Genomic DNA, 23,864 nt, shown 5'->3' on the forward strand with positions numbered 1-23,864 from the left:
CTTGCTTTAAATGTTATAATTTATTTATTGTTTATACTTTTTGATATGGATACTGTACTTTTCAGTACCACAAATATACAGTTTGTAGGCTTTCTACAGCCCTTGCTAAAAAAAAAAAGAAAAATACATGCAAACAATAACTTAACTTACCACTTCCTTGGCCTTCCTATCAAGCTTTCACACAGACTGTACTACGGGAAGGCCCAGGAACCAGGCAATTAATGCAATACTTTAATACTTATTCGGCAACATTATTATTGCATGAAACGGTGCCTCTATTAAATTATTATAAAAGCATAAGTAATTCAAATAAGAGGCATGATAAATGCCTTGAGAACAGGTGGTCATATTTGTCACCTGCAATACCAATTTTGTTAATTACAGCATAATTTCATAAACATAATATATTTTTCTAAGAGCAGTTTTCTTGACGATAATTTTGAAATTCATTACATTTTACTGGATAAAATCCAAGATGAATTAAGTATTGTTACCACATAATAATAAGATACACTAGGCGTTGTCCAAACTATCAAATTTTATTTGACAAAAATATGTGACATGCCTAAATATGGTCACGATGACATCACATCATGACCATATATAGCCACATCATGACTATATATGGGCATACAATAGTTTTTCGTCACAGAAAATTTGATAGTGTGGACAGAGCTGTAGAATTTAGGAAACCATGTACACATGATGGGAAAAAAACAAATAATATCCTAGAGTGAACATCGTTTTTAATTATCCTAGAAATAAAGAAAACTCAGGTGTGGTTCATTACATTCAACTGCATTAAATGTATGCATCTGTACAACAATAAATACTTATAGGTTGGGATAATATGTTTAGAATTTTTCAAAAATTGCACAGTTTTGGTATGCTTTTATTATATCAGCAGCACACACACACACAAAAGAAAAAATAATTTGCATATATATATTCTTAGAAAAAGAAATACAAAAGAAAGACAAGTGTAAAAGAATGCTTTATGAAGTAACTGATGCTAAATTGACATTCAAAAGGGTCAAACTAACCAATCAGAACATGCCAGGAAACAGCAAATGTCCCACTAACACAAATGTTTTTGAATGTTTACAGCGTCATTTTGTAGAGTCTTATGGCCCTGTCACACCTTGACGATTCAGTCGGCATATGCCGACGTATCAAAGTTCTCTAAAACGCTAGCATACGCTGGATTATCGATTTTTTTTTCTTCAAATTTGGGCGCATTCATAACGAGTTGGACGTATACCTAAATGTATTAGTAACTTATATAGAATTTTTTTATAACTTACACCAATGAATGCTTAGCATGTTGCTCAACGATAGTCTACCTTATGCATAGCGCGCAGCAGTGTATTGCCAATAAACAGTTTGCCGCTCATCGATTCAAATCATAACCGCACAGCACTGTATCAACATCATCCCATTTTTATATACCTGTTCCCCTAAACGCTACCATATGTCGAAAAGTTTTATGCATGCACAAACTATTTTGACGTACTCACCGAACTACAGCGTTTACCAGCATGCTTTTAACTCATACAAAACTTACCAATAACTTATTCGATGTACGCCAGCGTATTTGCCAAATTTTTCATATGCTGGCATACACTAGCTAAATCGTCAAGGTGTGACATGGCCATTAACAACAATATCTAGGATATTGCTTGTATAATTCTTGATTCAAAACCAATTAAAAGTATACAGTAGTACGTACAATCAATGATATTATATGAATATCCAAGGTTATTAGTAGAACAGACAATTATTCAACTTTGTGTATTTTTTTTGTTTTTTCATTCTAGCAAGGTTTGTTTAATAGCTTATGATTGTTAATCAATGACAGTTTCTGAGCACATCTTCTGGGAAAGTGATACAGAAAGTCTGGCCATCAAATGATCAATCGCAATCAATATTGCTCAATCGGATCTTGATCAATGAAAATAATTGATTAAGCAATGCAAAGTCAAAACTTAATAATCTTGATAAATTTTAATCGACCATTCTTGATCAACTTAGATTTATTAATATTGATCAATGTTTTGATCAATCAATCTTAATCAATTTTGATCAGTCAATCTTAATCAAATTTGATCAATCTTAATAATCAATTTTGATCATTTAATCTTGATCATTCTTCATTAACTAATCTTGACCAATGGAAATGATTGATTGAGCAATACAAATTCAAGTAATCAACTGTTTTAATCAATTTTAAGCAATCAATCATGATCAATGGATTTATCAATTAAATTCAATTTTATCTGAATAGTCAATCCTGATGGGTTTTATCAATAAATCCTGACAATTTTGGCTAAACCTTGTTTGAGTTCACTCAATCAATACTGATCAATAATCTATCATCATCAATTACGACCAGTACGAATCTTGATGAATTTTGAATAATTAATAATTATACATTTTAATAAATTTATCTAATCAATCATCAATTTCTATCAATAAATCTGGACCAATTCTGCTCAATCAATCTTGATTAACAATGCATAGGGAACCACTACAGACTTCTCTTTGCACATCCATTGAATCTCTTTGTTGTCAAAGTGGGCATCAATTTGCTGGTTGGCCCCAATTCGTTCCGGACCAACATCGTAGCTATCCGGATGAACACGAACTTGAAATGCAACTTGTGCATACTGTGATTTACCACTAACATCATCATGATACCTAATAAAACGACAGAATAATAAATTCTGATAAGTTTAAATTGAAAGCACTAAAAACTTGAAAAAAGTTTTAGAGAATACATTTAAACCTAAATACAGGTAATAATTTATAACTCACTCCATTCGTCTTGTGTTGGCATGACTGATACAATACTTCATACTCGGTGACAGGAGTATCTGATCAATTGTTGTATCTTTAAACTTTAACCTTTCACTTGACAGCATCTCCTTACTTAATATTCCACCAATCATAGAGTCACCTTGGAATGTAAAAGGAAAAAAAAACACATAAAGGCAAGAAAACACAATATTGTACAGTTATTAAACTTGTCCAATATCTATTTTCAATTGACAGCGCTACCACTACCAGCAACCAAAGAGGAAACAATGAGGAAAAACCAATAAAAATAAGGCTCTGTTTATATGCTAGTGGCACTGTTCCTAAGAAATTATCACCTGTAATCTAGGCTAGAGAGTGTATTCAGAGAAAGTGTCACTTGATTGAATACATTTGCATGCAATTAATATCTTAGGAATATTCATTTTTTTCCTTAAAAAAATCCTACCTTTGCACATTAAAGACCCTGAATCCAGAATTTTTCTGACTGTGTTAATATCGGTTGTATGGAATGCAACATGGCAACTTTCAAACAGACTTTGCATGTCGACTCTGGAAGGCAGTCTACAGCAAAAAATCAAATCAATAATTTGTTATAAGATAAAAAATTTATTGCATATACACCAACAAAAAAAATATATTCAAATCATACATATAAGAAAATCTTAGGCTAGATTATTTTGCGAACTTATGCTTTTAAAGGTCGCCACAGGAGGGTGAAAAAAAAATGTTTTCTTTAATATTTAGCAAATAGTTTTTTAAAAATAACCAGATGGAGGAGAAAATACAAATAACATTTTATTAGTGAAAGTAAACAGTGTAGTAATTGGATGGTTAAATGCTTTAAATTTATATAATTAGGAAGAAATATACATATCTCATTTTTGGAGATTTCAGAAGGGCAGCGGCAGGTGTAGCAAAAATAAAGAAGAATTTTTATTTTTTTTTTAAATTTCCATATTTTCGTGGTGGCGGGATGCTAATTGGCAAAAAATAAAATTTTATTTTTATTAGAAATCATCATTATAGGTGGGTGGCGAGTTCGCTAAACAAAAGATAATAAAGAGTATTGCCTTAAAAAGAATATAATACGGAAGAGCTCATTAAGTAAGTTAATTAAAGTAAATTAACTTTCAATTAGATACAGATTAAAAAACCAAGTCAGTTTTTTCTACTTAATACCCTTACCTAAGAGCAAATTTGCACCATCCCAAGGGTCGGGAATACTCCTTTGGCGGTTCACCATGTGAATTGTACGCATCATCACCTCGGTGCTTGTAACACGAGTCACAATAGCATTTGTTGTATTTAGGGTTCTCCTCAAAATATCCACCTGGAAAAGAAAAGGTAAAACCTACTGTATACCATATTCATTAAGGGATCTTACTTAACATTTAATATAAGAATTCTAAATGAGGTGTTTAACCTTATATATAGATAAAATGAAAAAATAAAACACACGAGGTAAGGCAAGCATTGCTTTAAATCGCCGACACATTTCCTGATACTCGCAGCGTGGCGTTAAATTCAACTCTGACAGCAGTCGACAGTTCTCTTTTAAACCTGTGGATAATAAATTTATGTTTCATATTAGTACACTTCAAAAGCTAAATAAATAAGTATTCTTAAACAGACACCACATTTTATAAATATTTACAAGCTCAGATAGGACAACTCTACACTTTTACTCTGATATGTACTGATGTTATGACTAAGCAGCTGGAGCAGTTTGGTTTTCCCAACCTCAAGGTCAGGGTTTATTTCTATTGCTTCTCTCCACCCAGGATTATAAATGGGTACCTTGTGGGGTTGCAAGTTCCTGCACCAATATGGCAGCAACACTTAAGCATGTGGATCCAATGACCAGGGCAGGGAATAGGTACTATATTATAAATACCAAATAACAATAACAACATTCAATCTACCGTTTTCAAAATCAGCCTTCTCCCTCTCCTCTGAGACACCGCCAATTGCAAGGTCCCCTCCAAGTATTGATACCTTTAGAAAATGAAAACAAAATTTATTTTTTGATATAGCATTTATGAAGGAAAATAAAATGTGCTTGCATTGGTGAAGGTACAATTTTTTCATACATTTTATAATATCTTGGATGATGAAATATGTTAATCACTAAGAGTGGGTAAACTCAGATTGTTGCCTCCCACACTCTTAAAAACAGACCTGTTCACATTGTCCGTAGAGGTCAACAACAGCATGGCAGTGATGTGGAATGTCGTCCGCCACAACTCCATGGTCCATTCCATTTACTAACAGGTGAAGACAACTCTTTTCATCTACCAACACTCCTACTGTGCAACCCACTTGCAGTTTGTTCAAATCAGGACCGATTTGGTCATGCACCTGGCAACAAAATGGTACAGTTCAAAAAAAGGGATTCACTAAAACAGAAAAACTGATTTCTTTCTTAACCAATCAGTTATAAAACCAGATGCATTTTGATAATCCCACAAACAAATATGGAGTCAAACTTAAGTGACCATAACTTGGTGGTTTCGGGGCTTTCATATCTAATTGACGACGGTGGTTGTGGCAGCAGTGGTGATGACAACAATGACAATATATATTCTCCTGAAGACGATCGAAATGTCAAGACTTTCTCAACTACAACAGTTCTTTCAGAACTACCTATGTGGTGTACCACAAGCTTCAACATATGTTATTACTTCGCCATGCAAATCTTCAAACAATACAATGAAAATAATATTAATAATTTGGCATTATAGATTTTACTATAAAGTTGCTTAATAACTCATAAAATGCTGGTGACTTTGACTTTCAGTTGTTTTTGAAGGGATAGAGAAATTTAATTAATTAAACAATTTCTTCACAAAATTTGACTGAATACCTTGATTGTGTTATGGAAGAGGGAGTCCCCTGAAATTATCCAGGCACTCTTCTTGATGGATGTTGCTGAAACAGGGAATATGAATTTCTCCGGTGATTGACCTATGACACCAATTTGGATGGACGACGTCCAACGTGAACTCAAACGTTCCAATTTCACCTTGAAGATAACAAGTTTCAATGAGTTATAAAGAAATGATTCATATCTTAATAGTGCACAAAATGTTATCAAAACTTTTTTGAACAATTGCAAGAGAAAGATTTTTCTTTTATTCAGTGTAATTTTTTTTTTGTTCATGCCGTGAGTCAGATACGTCCTTTACCTCAAACTTCTGCTGCCGCGCCAGCATATGTCTTGAAATTGCAATTCCTTGGTTGTAACTCGCTGTTCGTCGTGCTGTCATATTGGCACATGAAAGACTTATATTTTTACCATGATTCTGATGAAATTCCTCTGTGTAGTACACCTGTGAAGTGACTGATTCATCCTACAAAAATATCAACATCCTGGTAAAAATACAACTTCTTAAAGCATATATTAATTCAATTCATTTTTCAAAAAAACAAAACTAACTACATACTTTTCATGAAGTTACAGTAGGATAGAGCATGCTATTTAAGTGTAATATTGTGTAAGAGACCTCAAAACTCAAAATGGCCCTAGCAGACTTGCTATTACACTCAACAACTCTAACTAGACAGATTTAGATCAGTTTACTGACTGAATGGCATTCAATCACAGAATATTTATTTTAAACTGGAATAGGTCGATGAATTTTGTAAATTTGAGCCAACAAAAAAAAAATGGCAGGCCCTGAGTAATCAACCTTAAAACAATTTATAAAAAATTAAGATTGCAAACATACATCTTTATCTGAGCTGACATCGCTACACGATGATATAGATGGTGCTCTAATTATTCCAACAACATCAGGTTCATTGCTAACAGCCCGGACGCTATCTACTGATCCACACAAGTCTATTATTGCATAAACATCCTCCTTTAAACAAAAGAAAATTATTAATATTATTTGATAAAGTAAATGGTCAGTTTTACTAAAATTTAATCCCCACTGTGTAGTAATGCAGCTGTACCTAGGTGGATAGAATTGACAGCACTCTCTGCTTTGTATGGCAGTCATACGACCGTCGTATGACGAATTACTCGACTCCTTGTGAGCGCCAGACGACACAACGCGGTTTGCTGATTGCCGGTCTCAGTCTGAACCGACCATCATTAAAAACGATCCGCTGCGTGCGTCATCGCATTGCGTTCTTTACAGAATCGCGCCGGCTGACGACAGTCAGGCATTGTAAGTGCCCGGCTTAACAGGTATCTTTTTTTTTAAAATTGAATTGAAGCAAAATAATTCAAACAATGCACCTTTGGAATGTTGGTGGCAGCAGCTCCGGCATCTTCACCGTTGATAATGATATGCATGCTATTGTCAGCTTGCCGCTGCACTCCAATAGTACTGCCCACCTATGTTGAAAAAAATGGCAGTTACAGACAAGATACAAGAATACTCTTTTCCCATTATATACAGAAGTAACAACAGTGTTCCTTCTTTAAAAACTGTATAAAATAATGAAGGCACAAAAAAGCACTAATTTGATAGTGCATCCAATAGATTGGGTATTGTGTGCAAAAATAAAGCGAATGTTTACACCGTGACAGGCTCACACAACTGAAAAGCTGCCATGCGCACTGCGATTGACAGACGATTGGAATTGTTTCCTACAAGTTTACAAATGAAAGATGACCTACCTACCTAGGCCTATATCTGGCTTGGATTACACAGTACTTTACGATAATGGTGGGGTCTCCCGAGAAGAGGTTAAATCTAATGAATACTGGTGACTTGGAAATGTTCTTGAATTTGTTAGACACAAAGAAGACACTAGAGGCATGTTTTAGTCATTTTAGTTAGTAGAAGGAATGACGCTTGATGCGGCAATAGCAAAAGGATACGACAGAGCTAGATGAAATTACAGCCAAATTTTACCCGGGCACTTAGGCCAGGAACGGCGATTATTACTTGAAAACTCTATGATCATAATTAGATATTTCCTGGATAAGTATGTTATGAAACTGAAAAACGTTGACATTACCGACTTTGTACAGTTTCTGTTATCATGCAGATCATACAAGGCAACTGTAAAGGCAAAGCTGACAGAACTAAACACAAAAACTTAGTTTTTGGTGAAGATATGAAAACTATACAAGCTTCTTTAGACATCAATAATGTTGGACTGCACAAACAGGTGTTTACTGATGTAATGCTGTACATTTGTAATAGGAGTCGCGAACATTTACAACTAATGCAACAAAGCAATTTCATTTTCATGAAAGTGATGATGTATGTTGAATTTTGTGACATTGATAAGTAAAAAACCACATAATGAATGCAGTCAAGGAGATTCAAGATTCAATTACTTAATGCTACAAAAAGGACAAATGCTGGAAGTGCCTGGTCATTCTACGTGTCCCGTAGAAACTTTAAAGAATATTTATTCAAGTTAAACCCTGAGAGAAATGTACTGTTTCAAGGATCTAAAGCAAAATTTGTTTTCATCATAGTACGACAATGTTGTATTAAGAAAATGTAATCTAGGCACACTTATTAAGGTTAATAGTAAAAAAGCAGGGTGCAAGACAATTTATACTAATCATTGTCTGCATGCAAAAATTTCTAAGCTAGACTTTCCAGGATGTGCAAGCAGGGACATTATGCAGGAAACTCTACATAACATTACTCAAGAACATCTACCGAAAGGTAATGCAGCATGTGGGAAGCACTTAGTGATATGATGGGCATTACACCTATTCCTATTAATAAAAATAATAAAAATATTCCTTTACAGAATATTACAAAAAATTTAATATAAAATTAACGCTAAAAAGAAAAGGTCGACGTTTTGACTCCTTCATGGTGTCATTTTCAAGATCAAACGATGAAGTATAGAATATACAGCAACTATAATCAAAAGAAAAAAGCTAAAATCTACAATGTCAAAGTTCATAACAGTGGGATATTAATCCCTGTGCTAGATAAAAAGCTTTGCTTTGACAGAGTCACATTGTTTATCCAGACTGGGTTTTAATTGTCTAATAAATAGCATTTCATGAATGAGACAGTCAAATTTGTTCCTACATTTCTTTAAAATGCTGAAACATGACTCAATACTGCTTGGGCTGATATGATGGTCCTTAGCATGTTGTTCTAACAGAAATCTTTTATGTTCAGCAATACGTTGGTAGAGGTGTCGGTTTGTGTATCCGACATAACTTGCATCACACAAGTCACATTTAAATCTGTACACAACACACTCCTGATTTATGATTGTAGTTTTCTTTCTGTTTTCTTAATTTCATATATTTATGTGAAGTGAAAGAAAAATGTGAAAAAAAAAATGAAAAACGACCTTTCAAGTATGCTTGTAAAAATGTATACTTCGTGTATGTTTTTTTAAGTCATGTATATTTTGGAAGAATGCTAGTCAAGCTCTATTTATCTTACCTCAAGCCTCACTACAGACCCTGTGTAGTTCTCCTTGACAACAACCCCGTTTCTCTTGACATCTGACCCCTGCAACAACCATGTGGCCCGTGACTTAATATCAACCGCATAGTTGGGAAGAGCATGAGATGGTGGTGTTTCTGGAACAAATGATGTCAGGCCAATAACAAGACAACCAGACCACTTTTTGTCTAACTTTTCTACTTCAACCTAGGAGAATACATTTGAGAAATTTGTCAATAAGAGCCTATCATTTTAAAGAAACACGGACAATTGTAATATGTCAGCAGCTCCGAGTTTCCTTCCTATTTGTGAGGTCTCACCACGAAATGGTGAAATCAATTTGAGATAATCACCAAAATAGGTCAAAGTCAAAATTTTACACAATTTTGATTTTAATGTTTTTGAATAACTTGATATTTATATTTAATGATTGTATACTTTTTAAGTGAATTTTCTTACTAAAACAGTGTTCTCTGCGCATATTCTTGTAATTCTATTCCTATTATTTGTAAGGTTAGTTTATCTTGGAAGCCGATTTTCTCAAAATGTGGTTCTCTTACACATACAGTAATATTTAAATGCTCACATCTCTGGATCTACAGATCTAGTGAAGCCATTCAAACACCAAATTAAAGCTTATAAGGTGATCTACCCAAATATAATATAAACTCAATTTTTGATATTCTAACCATGTGACTTATTTTGCGGTGAGGTCTCACGTTTATCCTTTTTTAATAATTATTCTTCTAAATTTTGCGTTAATCTTATTTACAATAACAGATTAATTACACATACACTCATTAAAGCTAATTTTTAAATTACACCTTTTTATGTTTTAAGGTTAAACTCTATGTATACATAGTGTCTGCATTTAACATTTCTCTACCTTTGTCAATTTAAAGTATGGTCCCGATCCTTTAATGTAACTATTAAATAGGCTTATCTTCACAGACGTCTACGAATGGATACCTTGTTCAAAGCAAAAAATCATGTTGTCGTTACCCAGTACCACCCGGTGGGCAAATAAAAATTAAGAACAAATTTTTTCCCCTCGAATTTCCGTTTATCGTGGCGATGGGTGCGCTAATTGGCTCAAAAATGTATTTTTATTAAAAATCACTATTATTGGTGGGTAGCGGGTTCACTAAACAGGGTATAAAAAAAAGTCTTGCCTAAGATGGTATTGCTTGCACCCCCAACAACCTGGTCTTCATCACCCAAATATGCATACAATCAAATCATGTTCTCTTTGACTCGCATGCATTGTAGAGCAGGAACAATTGAACAACAAAAGGATATTTTTTGTTCACCAGATTGCAATCAATTATATTTTTATCTGTTTTAATTGGATGTTAATAACTTATATCTGATCTGTTTACATGAGCTTTTTAAATTTTTATATGAATTTTTGAGGTTTATTGGCTTTTTAATGTTTTTTTTTTTTTTTTTTTTAATGCATTACTTCAAAAAAGTGCATGTAGCATATATAATAAATTAATTAAACAACAAACTGTAACATACTAAATCTTAAAAAATCTAAATATAGAAATTTATATAACGCTTTTTGCCAATGGATAAAAAGAGCTTGAATATGTGAATTAGGAACTCAATCAATGACTTTCTTCTCCTCTATGGGTCCCTTCATGTCTTGCTGATCAACAGGGGCCATCTGTACCAGTGCACCGAGGTCGGGGTATCTCCTTACGTGTCTCGAATGAGACAAGTAGTTAAAATAAATTAAAATAATCATAATGTATGGCTAAAGAGCATACCTCAAATGTTTCACCAACTTTCAGTGGCTTAGAACTGAACAATATTGCATCATAACAACCTTTCTGACGACAAGCTGTACTTCCTAAATTCTTCAAGATGATATTCTTACCACAGCATTCATGGAAATAATGTTTCATTCCTAAATCAAAAATATTCATGCAAATTACACAAAACATGTATTTATAAATATATAACTTTCAAATATTATGCAAAACAATTACACACAGAGATATATTTATAATATTTATTATTATTTTCATTACACTTACGCTACTAATGAATGATAATACATTTACTAATTATAATGATTACCATGACAGTAATAATCATATAACGATATTGAAAAAATTGTAATGTTAGTTTTACTATTAATTGATGGTGATGATGATGATAATTACAATATTAGTGATGATAATGATGATATTAATTATAACAATGAAGATGTACATTTTAGCAAAAATAGTGTTAAAAAATAATTACCAATATTATCGTCTTTAGCTGAAAACCTACGGAAAATCTGCACTGAAGCTCCATTGTTCGCAGTTTCACTTTCAGTGACAGAATGGGCCAGAGAAACCCGAGAACACTGGCCATACAAGTCAATAATAGCATATACATCTACAAGGGGAAAAAAATCAGTGAAATTCAAGTCACGGCTGGAATAAGGCTATGTTTGCACACGGTTAGCAGGATCCAGATCCTGCTAACCGTTAGCTGCTGTGCGTCCATAAGAGAAAATCCCGATCCGGATACCAAAAATATGATGATCGAATCACTGGCCAATTTAAGAAACTGAAAATTGTAAACGCGTACATGTGATTGGTATGATAAATATGTAATAAAAACATGCTCAACTTGCTAACCGATAGCGCTTGCTAACCGTTAGGGGTATCCAGATACTGCTAATGGTTAGCGCTAACCGATCGGGCGTTCTCACGCAGGTCCTAACGGCTAAATCCCGATCCAGATACTAGGGCTCTCATGAGAACCAGGCTTAAATGATTTGACAAAATGCCTCCGCACAAGATGTTAAAACCAACTCAAACAGCGGTGTCAATTTACCATGGGGAAAAATCTAATGTGATCTGCGTTCAAAAAAAAAATGTCTGTCGGTCGTTTGGTTGCACTTTTATTCCAACCCTGACTTCAGTCATAAAAACAAACTACTATGCATAATGTTGTTTAGTTTTGTTTATATTAAAAGGAGTTCCTAGAAGTTAAAATGAATAAAAAAAATAGGTTCTTTATAACAAACTTACTTGGACTGACGCTGGAGCAGGCCACACCCTGATCTACTCCATTGTGGAAGAAGTGGAGAGTTCCATCCGCTTTCCTCATTATGCCAACCTTATGATTAACCTCAAGGACATCCAAGTCCATGGAGTAACCATTTTTTATGGTATTACCATTGGTTAAAACAGACGAACCGCTGAAAAATATATTAATTATTATATACGCACCATAAAAAAACAATAAATATTACATGTGATATATGAAAGCTAGTCGCTAGCGATGCCAGTTCGAGCGGATGTCAGTTCTAGCGGATGCCAGTACTAGAGGATGCATTTAGTGCGAACTATAACAAGGGCGAATTTATTATCACCATATTCTTGTATTTGTTTGTTTTAATTGCAAAAAATGCTCTGTGAACTAAAGTTCTGAAATGATTTTGGTACTTTTTGATAATTATTCCATGTTTGAATTACAGTGTTGGCAAATCCGACTACCAGATGGCCGCTAGCAACCACTTATATTATAAAACTATAGAATTGCACACGTTTTGGGTGAATTCACAGTTTTTGACTCCATTTGGGGATTTGTATTTAAAAAAGCAAATAATATTTGTAATTGAATTATATAGTGCTGTAATTGTATTTGTAGATTTACAATTTAGGCCTATGTTTGTAAATGGGATTAACTGTAATTGTAATTGTTAATATTAATTTTATTTTAACGTATCCAGGTGTCAGAAGGTGCAAAAATCATTGGTGTAGTAGTGTGACACAGGGGTGGATCCAGTAGGGGTAACTAAATTTTAAAAATTTCAATGCATATTAATGTTATGTGCTCCTCACTTTCTATTCTGAAACTGTTGTGCCATAATTTTTGAATGTTGAATGAATAAAATATATTAAAATAAATATTCTATAAAAAAAATATGCAATACAATACTAAACATTTTAAAAGGTTACTGACCTTAGCATCCAAGTGTCATGATCGAGGTCAGTCATGGTTCCAGGAAATGACATTTCCTCTGGACGAATTACAGTTACACCTAAAAATACAAATTAACACAAATAAACAAACATTATGTATGTATTTAATATTATTTACATATTTTATAATAATGTTTAATCTATTGCGCTAAATCACCCAAGAAATTCCTGCAAGATTGAGTTACGAACCTGCTTCTATTGATCCTGACCACCTGTCAACCATATCTTCAATTTTGATCTCAAAGAGCTCATCATCCTTTAATGGACGGTTACTCATGATAACAGCATCGTTAAATTCCCCACGAGCATTTGGACGTACTGCTGACTGGCCCTGGTTCATGACTGTGACATTTCGGCCATGAAGACGGTGGAATTGAAGGTCTGAGTTCATATCAATTTGTGAGTGCACTTTGTTGAAAACAGCATTGTCTATTTCAGCGCTTGGTGCATCATTGTCTAGAAGTAAACATTTTTGAAAACTAATAATTCTTTGAAATATTTATCTTTAATTTGTACTTATGTATATGTGTGCCTATATAAAAATACTTAAATTTGTGTGACTGAATTAATTGTATTCATTTTTATTAATTAAAAAAATAATTGACAACATAGTAAAAACTATAACAAAATGTTTAAATAATCAGCGTCCAACTGTAGACAGGTTTAGAGCTTGAATAGAAATCACTGCCACAATTACCTTCACATTATTGCACATTACATTATTCAGAGTGTAATATACCTACTATTATCTGTATTATTAACTATTTGTGTATTTACCTGATTGGTCAAGTATGGTTGCTTGGGCGGCTTGCCCATACAAGTCAACCACTGCAAAGACCTTCGAAGGAACATTTGGAACTGCCATACCCTGGTCCTCCCCATTGATATAGAAATTTAGGTTACCATTTTCTTTTCGCATCACACCAATCCGATCGCCTTCCTGTGGGTGAGTTTAGAAAAACACGTCAAAAATGAGAGCAGTAGGTTAAATTCTAGGGGTGAGAATATTTTCAGCCTCAAAAAATTAGTGGAATTTTGAAAACTGTTGTCAAAGCGGTTGTGATTTGGGCTAATATTGTTGTGGTTGGGAGCATGCTACAAAAAATTTGACAAGCACTTTCCCTGATTTTCACTCTCCGTCCATAAATGGTTACCTGGTAGGATATGGTTGCACTTAATACTATTGGTTGAGTGTATTATGTATTGCAACAGGACTAAGTATACTCCCCAAAAGGAAAGTAAAATTGAACTTCCGGTTTCTGATTAAAAAAGTAACTCGATTGGAAAAAAGTGAGATGTCTTATAAGTGCAACACATAAACATGTTAGATTTTTAAATTGACCATGTTCGTCTTATGCGGATTGTCTGTAACACTTGCTACTACTGAAATGAAGCTACTAACTCTGAGTATGAATGAATTCAATTAATGCGGGGAAATAACATTTTGATGAACATTTAAAAGTCCATAAAATGGTATTATTTAGAAGATTGGCCCTATATTTGACTCTGTTTTTAGCCAGCTAGATGCAGTATCAAGACCATAAAGTGTAGCAAAAAGCAGAAATACTGACGATGACACAAAGAGGTCTCTCATGAATTAATTAGATAGGGTAGGATACTATGTATTACATACCTAAGCAGGGCTAAAAAGATCAAATCTAACAAAATGGAATACGACTGAGGAAGATACCTTTAGTCTATCTAAATTGTATCCATAGTTGTCCATGATTGTGGTTCCATTGTGCATGACACCTGTACCAGTCATCATCCAGGTGCCGCTCCGTACATTTGTCATCGTTGTAGGAAAATCTAGGAATTTATGTGGAGAAATGGTTAAAATACTTCATTTAAAATTTCAGAATTTACTGAGGCTAAATATCGTACAGTGTTGTGTAGATAGTGTATAGACAATCCTACCATCAACACTTACATCATACAACTGAAAAAGGAAGTTGGAAGCAAAAAGGAAAAGTAGATTTATTAATAACGTTACCTAGTTCGAAGGGAGAGTGGGTTGTGACTCCTATTTCAATTGATCCAGCCCACTTGTCAACAACCTTATCAATTCGAATTTCAAACAGTTCATTGCTCTTTATATGGCGGTTGCTAAGGACAACACCATTGTTGAAATCTCCAAGAGCACTGAAACAAAAACAAAAAAATGATTGTTCAGAAACAGCGAGGAAGGAAGGATACATATATAGACAGTTGTCATGATGACCAAAAGACAAGAACTACTCACTCTGGTCTAAGTGCTGTCTTTCCTCCATTTGCTACCTTAGCATGAGCACCACATCGGGGGTAGAATCTCAGAGGTTCATTAGGTGGCGCTGGCACTGAGGACAACGTCCCCAACTCTGCCATGATTTCCACTGAATGGTTCTCAGCAGGCTCATTGGTGTAGTCTGGTAATGGTACATTACACAATTCATCTGTTATTTCTAAAGAATTATATGGTATAAACCATTACTATAAACACAAACATAATAAATACCAAATCACACATAATCAGACTTATGATTACTGTTACCATGATTATCATGTAAAATGAAGCACTGTAACACTTGATTGAATAACTATAGTATTTAATAACACATGCTTTCACCAACAGTCTATGCTGGCAGCATCAGGTGCAACCAGACTACACTATTACATAGTTATACCACCTTCTATTACATGATTACCATCATCATCATTATCCAATCACTGTCCACACAGTTACAGCCACAACCAGCACCATGATTATTATTTACAGCATTTGTAAGTTTATACTTTTGTATCCAGACTTTAATTTAGCAACATTTTATCCTTCTTTACTAAATAGAAAATGATATAATTATTCTTATCCTCTTAACAACTGATTATTTACCATTATACATATTTGGAAATTGCCTAATAGCCAGAGCCCGTAGTAAATTCAAATGAGCTAGTCTCCGATCAAGGTAGTCCATGCGTTCGCCAAGCACATTTGCATCTCGCGATATTATAGACACTCTGACGGCCATGCCGTAAAGATCAACGACACCATACACATCCTCTGGCATACATGAGGCCGCAAGTCCTTGGTCGATGTTGTTGATGTAAAAATGGAGGTCTCCGTTTGACTTCTTCATAACCCCTATGATGTCTCCTTCCTAAAGGATATCAAAAAAGATAAAGATTATATATCTATACATCATACTATGCGGTTATTTTCACCATTTCCAATGTTAAAAAAACACTTTTAAAGATTTTGTGATAGTTTCTGACTAAGAAATGCCCAAAATCATAAAATTTGAAATGCTGATTTCTCAAATATTGTTCTTTAAACAACTTCATAACGAAATGTCAGATTTAAATTATTCTTTTATCATTTTAAATCTTTACTGTTTAACCCTGTATTAATAACTAAAAATTGATGTTTGCAACAAGTGACTGGTTTGGCTTGTCAGCAGATTCAAAATGACTAACTAAAATCACACTATTGCTGTTTGAGACTCTCTTTCTCTTTGCCTCTTTGCACAAACTGGCAATACAGTACATGATGGATCAAGGTTATTTTCAATGGTGACAAAATAATGTTTTTTTACTGGAATTAATGTTGTAGGTCAGGGATGTAGTTATGGTGGGTGGGGCCACCCAGCCTTGAAATTTCCACCCAGTCTAAAGCTAGTTTCATGGCCTGCCGCCCACCCTTATTAACCTACTTATTTAGAGTTTACTGATGTTAATGACCCACCGAAGCTTAAAATGTCTATCACCCAGCCTTAGTTTTTTTACAGCTACTGTACAACCCTGGTAGATATTCAAAAAGAGACGGCATTATTCTCCTTTCTATTCTACTTTCTCCTTTCTGTTCTACTTTTCCTTGCCGACACGCTCATAAACTGAGGTGTTGTCCATGTATTTCATGCACGACATCCCATTCAGGAGATCGTCAACAAATATGATGAACAGTATAGGCCCCAACCAGGATGGGGTAACAGGGCTCTAAACCACTCTTAATAAAACTCTTGAGTGGGCTAACAAGAATAACATGTCCCTTAATTTTAAGAAAACGAAAGAGATGACTATTAGCTGTAAATGGTCAAAAACAGTGTTTGAGCCTATACTTGTTGGAGAATATAACTTGGAATGTGTTATATATCTTGGAGTAATTATCTCTAATTGCCTATCGTGACAAACCCACATTGATCAGATGATTTATAAATGTAATACTAAAATGCACTTCCTCAAACAGGTCTGGAGAGCGGGTTTAGATGCTCTGGCATTTGTTCAATTCTATATAAGTATTATTAGACCAATATTGAAATATGCAGCCCCAGTTTGGAGAACCAATATTACTAAGCAACAGAGCCATCAACTGGAACAAATCCAGAGAAGAGCTTTGAAATGTATCATTCCAGGAGAAAGTTATTAGTGTGTCTGAGGTGTGCTTGGGCTCTCTAACTTAGAAGAACGTCATGTTCGATTGTGCAGGGAATTCTTTGTTATAATAAAAAATCCCAGCCATAGATTGAATTATTTATTACTGGAAACTACTTCTGTCCCATATAACCTTAGAAAAGTTAAAACTAACCGTTCAAAAACATTTATTATTAATCATGGGCTTGAACATGATTAGTAATCTCCCCTGCACAATCGAACTCCTCGTTGCCTATTGATGTGATATTGAGGATTGCTCCTTTTTTCTTCTTAAAAATCTGATTAAGGATTCCAATTTTAATCCTTTTTGTTAAACTTCCATCGGTTGATTGCAATAAAGTTTTACAGTTTATAGTTTCTACTGGGCTGTTAAAAAATAATGATAAAAATAACTTACTTGTAATTCATCTAAGTTGAACTGTCCATACTCTCTGCGAGTTCCTTTACCATTCGTCAGAATTCCACAACCACTCATCATTGTTGTACCTACAAAAACAAAATTTCAAATAAATCAATCTATTTAGTTTCAATATTTTGTACACACTCAGATATTTAACGTTTTATAGGCTTTTCATAAAAGTAAATAAAACAAATAAAAAAAAAAATAAAAAAAATTAGAATTAGAATTTATTTTTCTAAATCAAATATCAAGTGAATTTTGAGTACTAAATAAATCAATTCATAATGAATCGTTCGTACAGCTAGCTCAGTCACAATAGCGTTGCCATAGAGATTATCTACTGATTAAAACAATACGCCAGTAAACGTTAATGTTAGATAAAGTGAAAGTTACCCCTTCCATTGTTTTAATAAAGTGCATATGGCCTTAGCCTTAATCCTTAAAAATTGATTGGAATCAACCTGAAATGAAGCAAGTTTCTATGGCAGACAATTTTTCAGTAGACGTTTAATTCAGATTTGGATGTTGTTAGATTCATCTGTATAAATTATAAATGTATATCTTCACTCATTCTACAAAAACATATATTAATATGTTGCTAATTACAGAGCAAATTTGTAGAGAATGAAATTTAAATTTGTTAGTTTATTAAGATTTGACTCTAAAAAAAAACCATGAGGGTTTCTTATTTGATTTAATAAATCTGTTTAAGAAGTGATCGGTTTACACTGTGCTTGTTCCTTTCCGCAAGCTGTCACGCACTACGAAACTTTGGGTGATCTGACATCACAGCCAAGCACAAGTTTGCCCATCCATGACCCCACAAAAAAAATTAACCAATTAGCGGGCAGAGTTTAGGAGGCGTGACCTGATGTTTACAACGACCGAGCAAACAGGTCATTGAACGATCTGTGTCTGGCTGATCAACCGCATGGTTTGCGTAAAAACACATAAGCCTACAATCAAGGCTACGTTTGGAGATTTCCTCTCTTTCCTTTCGAGTTAATAGCACGGTTTTTTCCATACTGGGCTGCAAATAATTGGCCGTGTTTTTGAAATTTCATTTTGGCAAATATAATAGCATATATCGCTAAGCCGTGTTTTTAGAACTGAAAAAGTGGCCGTGTTTATTTGAAACCAGCCGTGCGAATAACGGCTACACGGCTCGCTGCCTAAAGCACTGGCATGCAGCATCTCTATGGTGTATGTTCAAGTTTCAAAAACAATTTGATTTCTAATAAGGAGCCTCTACTGTACCTCGAGGTAGTAGTACCCATCATGCACTTCCACCGAATTTACTTGCTCTAACAGGGTTAACTGCCAGACGATAACATAGTGTCTATACCCCCCAGGGGGCAATAGACACAAAACCTTCCTGCACTGCTTTTACACTGCTATATGCTCAGTTTTAATATTACTTTTTACAGATGAATGGCGCTTGGCCGTAAAAATAAAACGTTTTTTCTTGACAGAGATGGTTTGCTGGCTGCCCACAGGGTTTTTAATTCATTTACGTAGGCCGCAAAAAAATTAATATGGCCTTAGTTATTTTAATTCAATTTATCAATATTTTAGAGAATTTATTACAGAGTGTCTGGGCACACTTGGTAATACAGCGTGATTATGTGACTGAAAATTGCGCACAATTACCTAACAATTCAATAACCAGAGAATTGAAGCACCATGATTACATGTAAAATAAATAACTCACCAGATCTTAGGTTAGTCATTGTAGCAGGAAAATCAATGTTGTCAGGATTGTGGGTTGTTATTCCAATTTCAATAGACCCTGACCATTTATCTATTAACTTGTCAAGACGAATCTGTATCAGAATGACAAAATAAAAATAATTAAGCAAAGTTTGGTGCCCATCTAAGATTTTACTTAAAATTCCTTGTTTAATGAAACATTTCAGTGGAAAATTACACATCATTGGTCGATTATTTTTGAAATACTTTGGAAAAGTGCTCATCATTGGTTGGTCATTGTTGAAATACTTGGAAAAGTGCTCATCATTGGTTGGTTATTATTGAAATACTTGGAAAAAGTGCTCATAATTGGTTGGTTATAAGGGAACCAGTCAATTCGAACAGATGCCACTTCGAGCGAATGCCAGTTCGAGCAGAATTTATTCGAACAGATGCTAGTTTGAGCAGAAAAAAGATTCACTTGTGCGAACAACATCCTGTGCGAGTTATGTACGAATTCCTTTTAAATTTCCAATTTTGAGCTAACAATTTGCATTCAGCTGAGGTTCAGGCTTTTTGTCTGCGAGCCAGGCACCGGCGCATCTAGAGGTGCGTGGGGTTCTTTCCACATGCTAAGTCTTAAAAAAAATGGGTTTTGAACTATAGACGAATGGTAAATAGTGGAGAAAATTGGTATGATGTCTATTACTGTGCTGTTGATAGTCTTGTCACCACAGGGGCTGGAAGATCCAGAATTCTTTAAATGGCGGGGTGGGGGCACAACAGTTATAGATAAGTAAGTAGCACGTAACATTAATATGCATTGACATTTTAAAAATTTAGTAGCAAGACTGGACTGGATCCCTACACTGGATCCGCCCCTGTGTCACACTACTGCACCGATGATTTGTGCACCTTCTGATACCATATACGTAAAAATAATTTAAATTTCTATGATGAATAACAATTACAATTACAGTTACTCTCATTTACAAATATAGACCTAAATCGTAAACCTACAAATACTGTTACAACACTATATAATTCAACTAACTGGAGACAAAAACCGTGAATTCTATGTGTGAAATTCTATAGTTGTAAAATATAAGTGCTCGAACTGGCATCCGCTTGAATTGACTGGCATCCGGTTATAATTGCAACACTTTGGAAAGGTGCTCATCGTTGGTTGGTTATTATTGCAATACTTTGAAAAAGTGCTCATCATTGATTGGTTATCATTGCAATACTTTGGAAAAGTGCTCATCAATGGTTGGTTATTGTTGCCATGCTTAACCTCATTTACATAGTAGATACAATTAATGACCTCATTGAGTAATTATATCAGGTGTTCTCAACTATATTGCAATAGGGGCATTGAATAAATTTGAAGGGCCATGGTAAGCGGAACACTGGAGGTGCTGGCCGGTGGAAGAGGAAATTAGAAGTAAAAAAAAAAAATAATAAGTCGCTAGAGTGAACTAAAGGAAGTTACCCTTGGCCGAAAATTGGCGTGTTATGATTTCTTTTCTTTGCTGTTATATATAGGCCTAGTCAGCAAAACAGAATGCAAGATAGGGTTAGAAATTAAACGGAAAATATTACTTTCGCCTTGTTCTCGAGGACCGCATAACATGCACTTGTGGGCCAGAGATGGCCCACGGGCTGCCAGTTGAGAACCCTGAACTATACCAAACAGTACTACTGTACTTATTAAATTTACGAATAATCAGTTTGTAAGATAAAAGAAATAAAAATATAACCATCTTGCAACAACATTCATCTTTGATTGGAGCTTAAACTATATTAATCACTGTAAAGTACATGTAAATACGTTTGTAGGAGAACCACAGAAATGAAAACAATAGGATTAATTTGACAGTAGTGAGCTTAAAAAAATTGATAAAATTTCCTCAAAAAGCGCTACAATAAACGAATGTTACACTTACTTCAAAATATTCCTCATTGCGGAGTGGTCGATTGGTCATAACAATTCCATTATTGAATTCATCCATAGCATGCATCCTTTCAGCTGTTCGTTTTCCATTACTCAACTGTATTAATGTGCCATGTTTTAAATGGAAGCATAGGTCGTGGTCAAGGCCAACAGCACTATTGTTATTCAAACTAACGGTGCTGTTTAACCCGATGAGGGAGCTGTTGTCAGTAGTGGAACTTTGTGACAATGTGTTTGCTAAGATGGAGCTATTGTCTACACTATTATCTAGGATAGGTAATGGAATTGTCACTGGATTAATTTCACTGGTTGGTGTAACTACAAAAAAAAAAAATTAAATCAAAATGTCATATCAATCATAATTTGAAATTTTGTACTGTATGTGAGAGACTATTACTGATTTAGCTTTTACTTTAGTGTGATCAAACATTGACTTTTGTTGTATTGGAGGAACAAATTCTGGATTGGCTGCCTGGATGATTCAATTATTCTGGCTTAACACCTTGATTTCTCAAATGTAAACAAAGGTTCTCATTAAACTTTCAACTTTTATCTACATTGTGTCCACCAAAAGCGCTACAATAAACGAATGTTACACTTACTTCAAAATATTCCTCATTGCGGAGTGGTCGATTGGTCATAACAATTCCATTATTGAATTCATCCATAGCATGCATCCTTTCAGCTGTTCGTTTTCCATTACTCAACTGTATTAATGTGCCATGTTTTAAATGGAAGCATAGGTCGTGGTCAAGGCCAACAGCACTATTGTTATTCAAACTAACGGTGCTGTTTAACCCAATGAGGGAGCTGTTGTCAGTAGTGGAACTTTGTGACAATGTGTTTGCTAAGATGGAGCTATTGTCCACACTATTGTCTAGGATAGGTAATGGAATTGTCACTGGATTAATTTCACTGGTTGGTGTAACTACAAAAAAAAAAATTAAATCAAAAATGTCATATCAATCATAATTTGAAATTTTGTACTGTATGTGAGAGACTATTACTGATTTAGCTTTTACTTTAGTGTGGTCAAACATTGACTTTTGTCGTATTGGAGGAACAAATTCTGGATTGGCCGCCTGGATGATCCAATTATTCTGGCTTAACACCTTGATTTCTCAAATGTAAATAAAAGTTCTCAATAAAATTTCAACTTTTATCTACATTGTGTCCACCGATGTAGAACTCTTTAAACTGCATTATATTTACCACTAACTATTCTATGGTATTGTACCTAAACAATAAAATGATTAATTGGTTAGATTAGAGACAAGACCTGTCAGATAAATATATAAATGGGATAGATTTGGGGGGGGGGGGGCTTTGTCAGTAAAATGATGGCATCTGAAATTCACATACCATTTCTATCTACAGTGCTAATTTGTGCACACTTGCCGTACAAATCAACAACAGCATGGATATAAGGTGGAATTCCGGTTGCTGCGACACCCTGGTCTTCTTGATTCAAATATATATGCAACTCCCCATTGCCACGCCGCTGTACACCAATTACATCCCCTTCATCGCAGAGCTCCAGATCGCAGCCATAGTCATCACGTATCGATGCTCCATTACGTAGCATGCTACAACCATGAAGAATCCAGCAACCCTCATGTAACTCAGCAGCACTACTTGGTAAAACCATGTTTGAAATGTCACATGATGTTATGCCGATTTCGATGGACCCACTCCATGAATGCACCTGGCAATAATAAGAAAAATAAAGAATAGTCATAGTACATTGTGTTGACACCTTAGACGTATTAAATATTTCTTTCAGTCTAAGCATACTATATAACTTAAGGACATGAACCTATACTGTTGTTTAAATATAGGCAGCAGTTGTGACAACGAAAAATTTTCCTTAGTTGCTGCATATTCTGATCCTTGGAAACCATGGAGCTATAATATAACATTTATAGCTCCATTCCCTGTTGGCACAGTCCTCCTCATGAGGTAAATGTCTTCAAGTCCAAATCCATTTAAATAATCAGTAATGAACATTGAAGTGGGCTTCATTGTAATTGAATTTTCAGTTTGCTGTGGATATTATTCTAACACTTTTGGGAAAATCCAAAGTTCTCACTAAAGTAGGAATAGGCTAAGTTGCCTAGATAGGCCTCTCGACTAGCCTACCAATTTTTCACATTTCTCCAGTCATTATGCCAAATCCTCAAGCCAACTGTTTTAGTTACAACAGAGATGCAATACTGTAAAGTAGA

The 23,864-nt window shown here is 34.6% G+C and overlaps 1 protein-coding gene across 1 annotated transcript in view; it reads right to left on the reverse strand.

Annotated features, from left to right (window-relative positions):
• Position 1: 1 nt before the first annotated feature.
• Positions 2-23,864, reverse strand: part of LOC117099997 (neuralized-like protein 4) — a 25,242-nt gene continuing 1,379 nt past the window's right edge. The window contains exons 2-27 of the mRNA XM_033239523.1: positions 23,002-23,344; positions 22,242-22,567; positions 19,708-19,819; positions 17,994-18,082; positions 16,062-16,326; positions 15,435-15,633; positions 15,186-15,334; positions 14,883-15,001; positions 13,970-14,132; positions 13,382-13,648; positions 13,173-13,251; positions 12,236-12,405; positions 11,457-11,594; positions 10,976-11,115; positions 9,201-9,410; positions 7,064-7,162; positions 6,546-6,680; positions 6,003-6,167; positions 5,681-5,839; positions 4,996-5,175; positions 4,740-4,812; positions 4,276-4,377; positions 4,003-4,147; positions 3,263-3,378; positions 2,815-2,956; positions 2-2,697 (exon numbers count right to left, since the gene is read on the reverse strand). Coding sequence (XP_033095414.1) covers positions 2,493-2,697; positions 2,815-2,956; positions 3,263-3,378; positions 4,003-4,147; positions 4,276-4,377; positions 4,740-4,812; positions 4,996-5,175; positions 5,681-5,839; positions 6,003-6,167; positions 6,546-6,680; positions 7,064-7,162; positions 9,201-9,410; positions 10,976-11,115; positions 11,457-11,594; positions 12,236-12,405; positions 13,173-13,251; positions 13,382-13,648; positions 13,970-14,132; positions 14,883-15,001; positions 15,186-15,334; positions 15,435-15,633; positions 16,062-16,326; positions 17,994-18,082; positions 19,708-19,819; positions 22,242-22,567; positions 23,002-23,344 — 4,290 coding nt within the window. The 3' untranslated portion in view covers positions 2-2,492. The remainder of the gene's footprint in view (positions 2,698-2,814; positions 2,957-3,262; positions 3,379-4,002; positions 4,148-4,275; positions 4,378-4,739; positions 4,813-4,995; positions 5,176-5,680; positions 5,840-6,002; positions 6,168-6,545; positions 6,681-7,063; positions 7,163-9,200; positions 9,411-10,975; positions 11,116-11,456; positions 11,595-12,235; positions 12,406-13,172; positions 13,252-13,381; positions 13,649-13,969; positions 14,133-14,882; positions 15,002-15,185; positions 15,335-15,434; positions 15,634-16,061; positions 16,327-17,993; positions 18,083-19,707; positions 19,820-22,241; positions 22,568-23,001; positions 23,345-23,864) is intronic.

This window comes from Anneissia japonica, unplaced genomic scaffold (assembly GCF_011630105.1).
Source record: "Anneissia japonica isolate Jap-2015-1 unplaced genomic scaffold, ASM1163010v1 scaffold256_len832006_cov191, whole genome shotgun sequence".
Taxonomy (NCBI): domain Eukaryota; kingdom Metazoa; phylum Echinodermata; class Crinoidea; order Comatulida; family Comatulidae; genus Anneissia; species Anneissia japonica.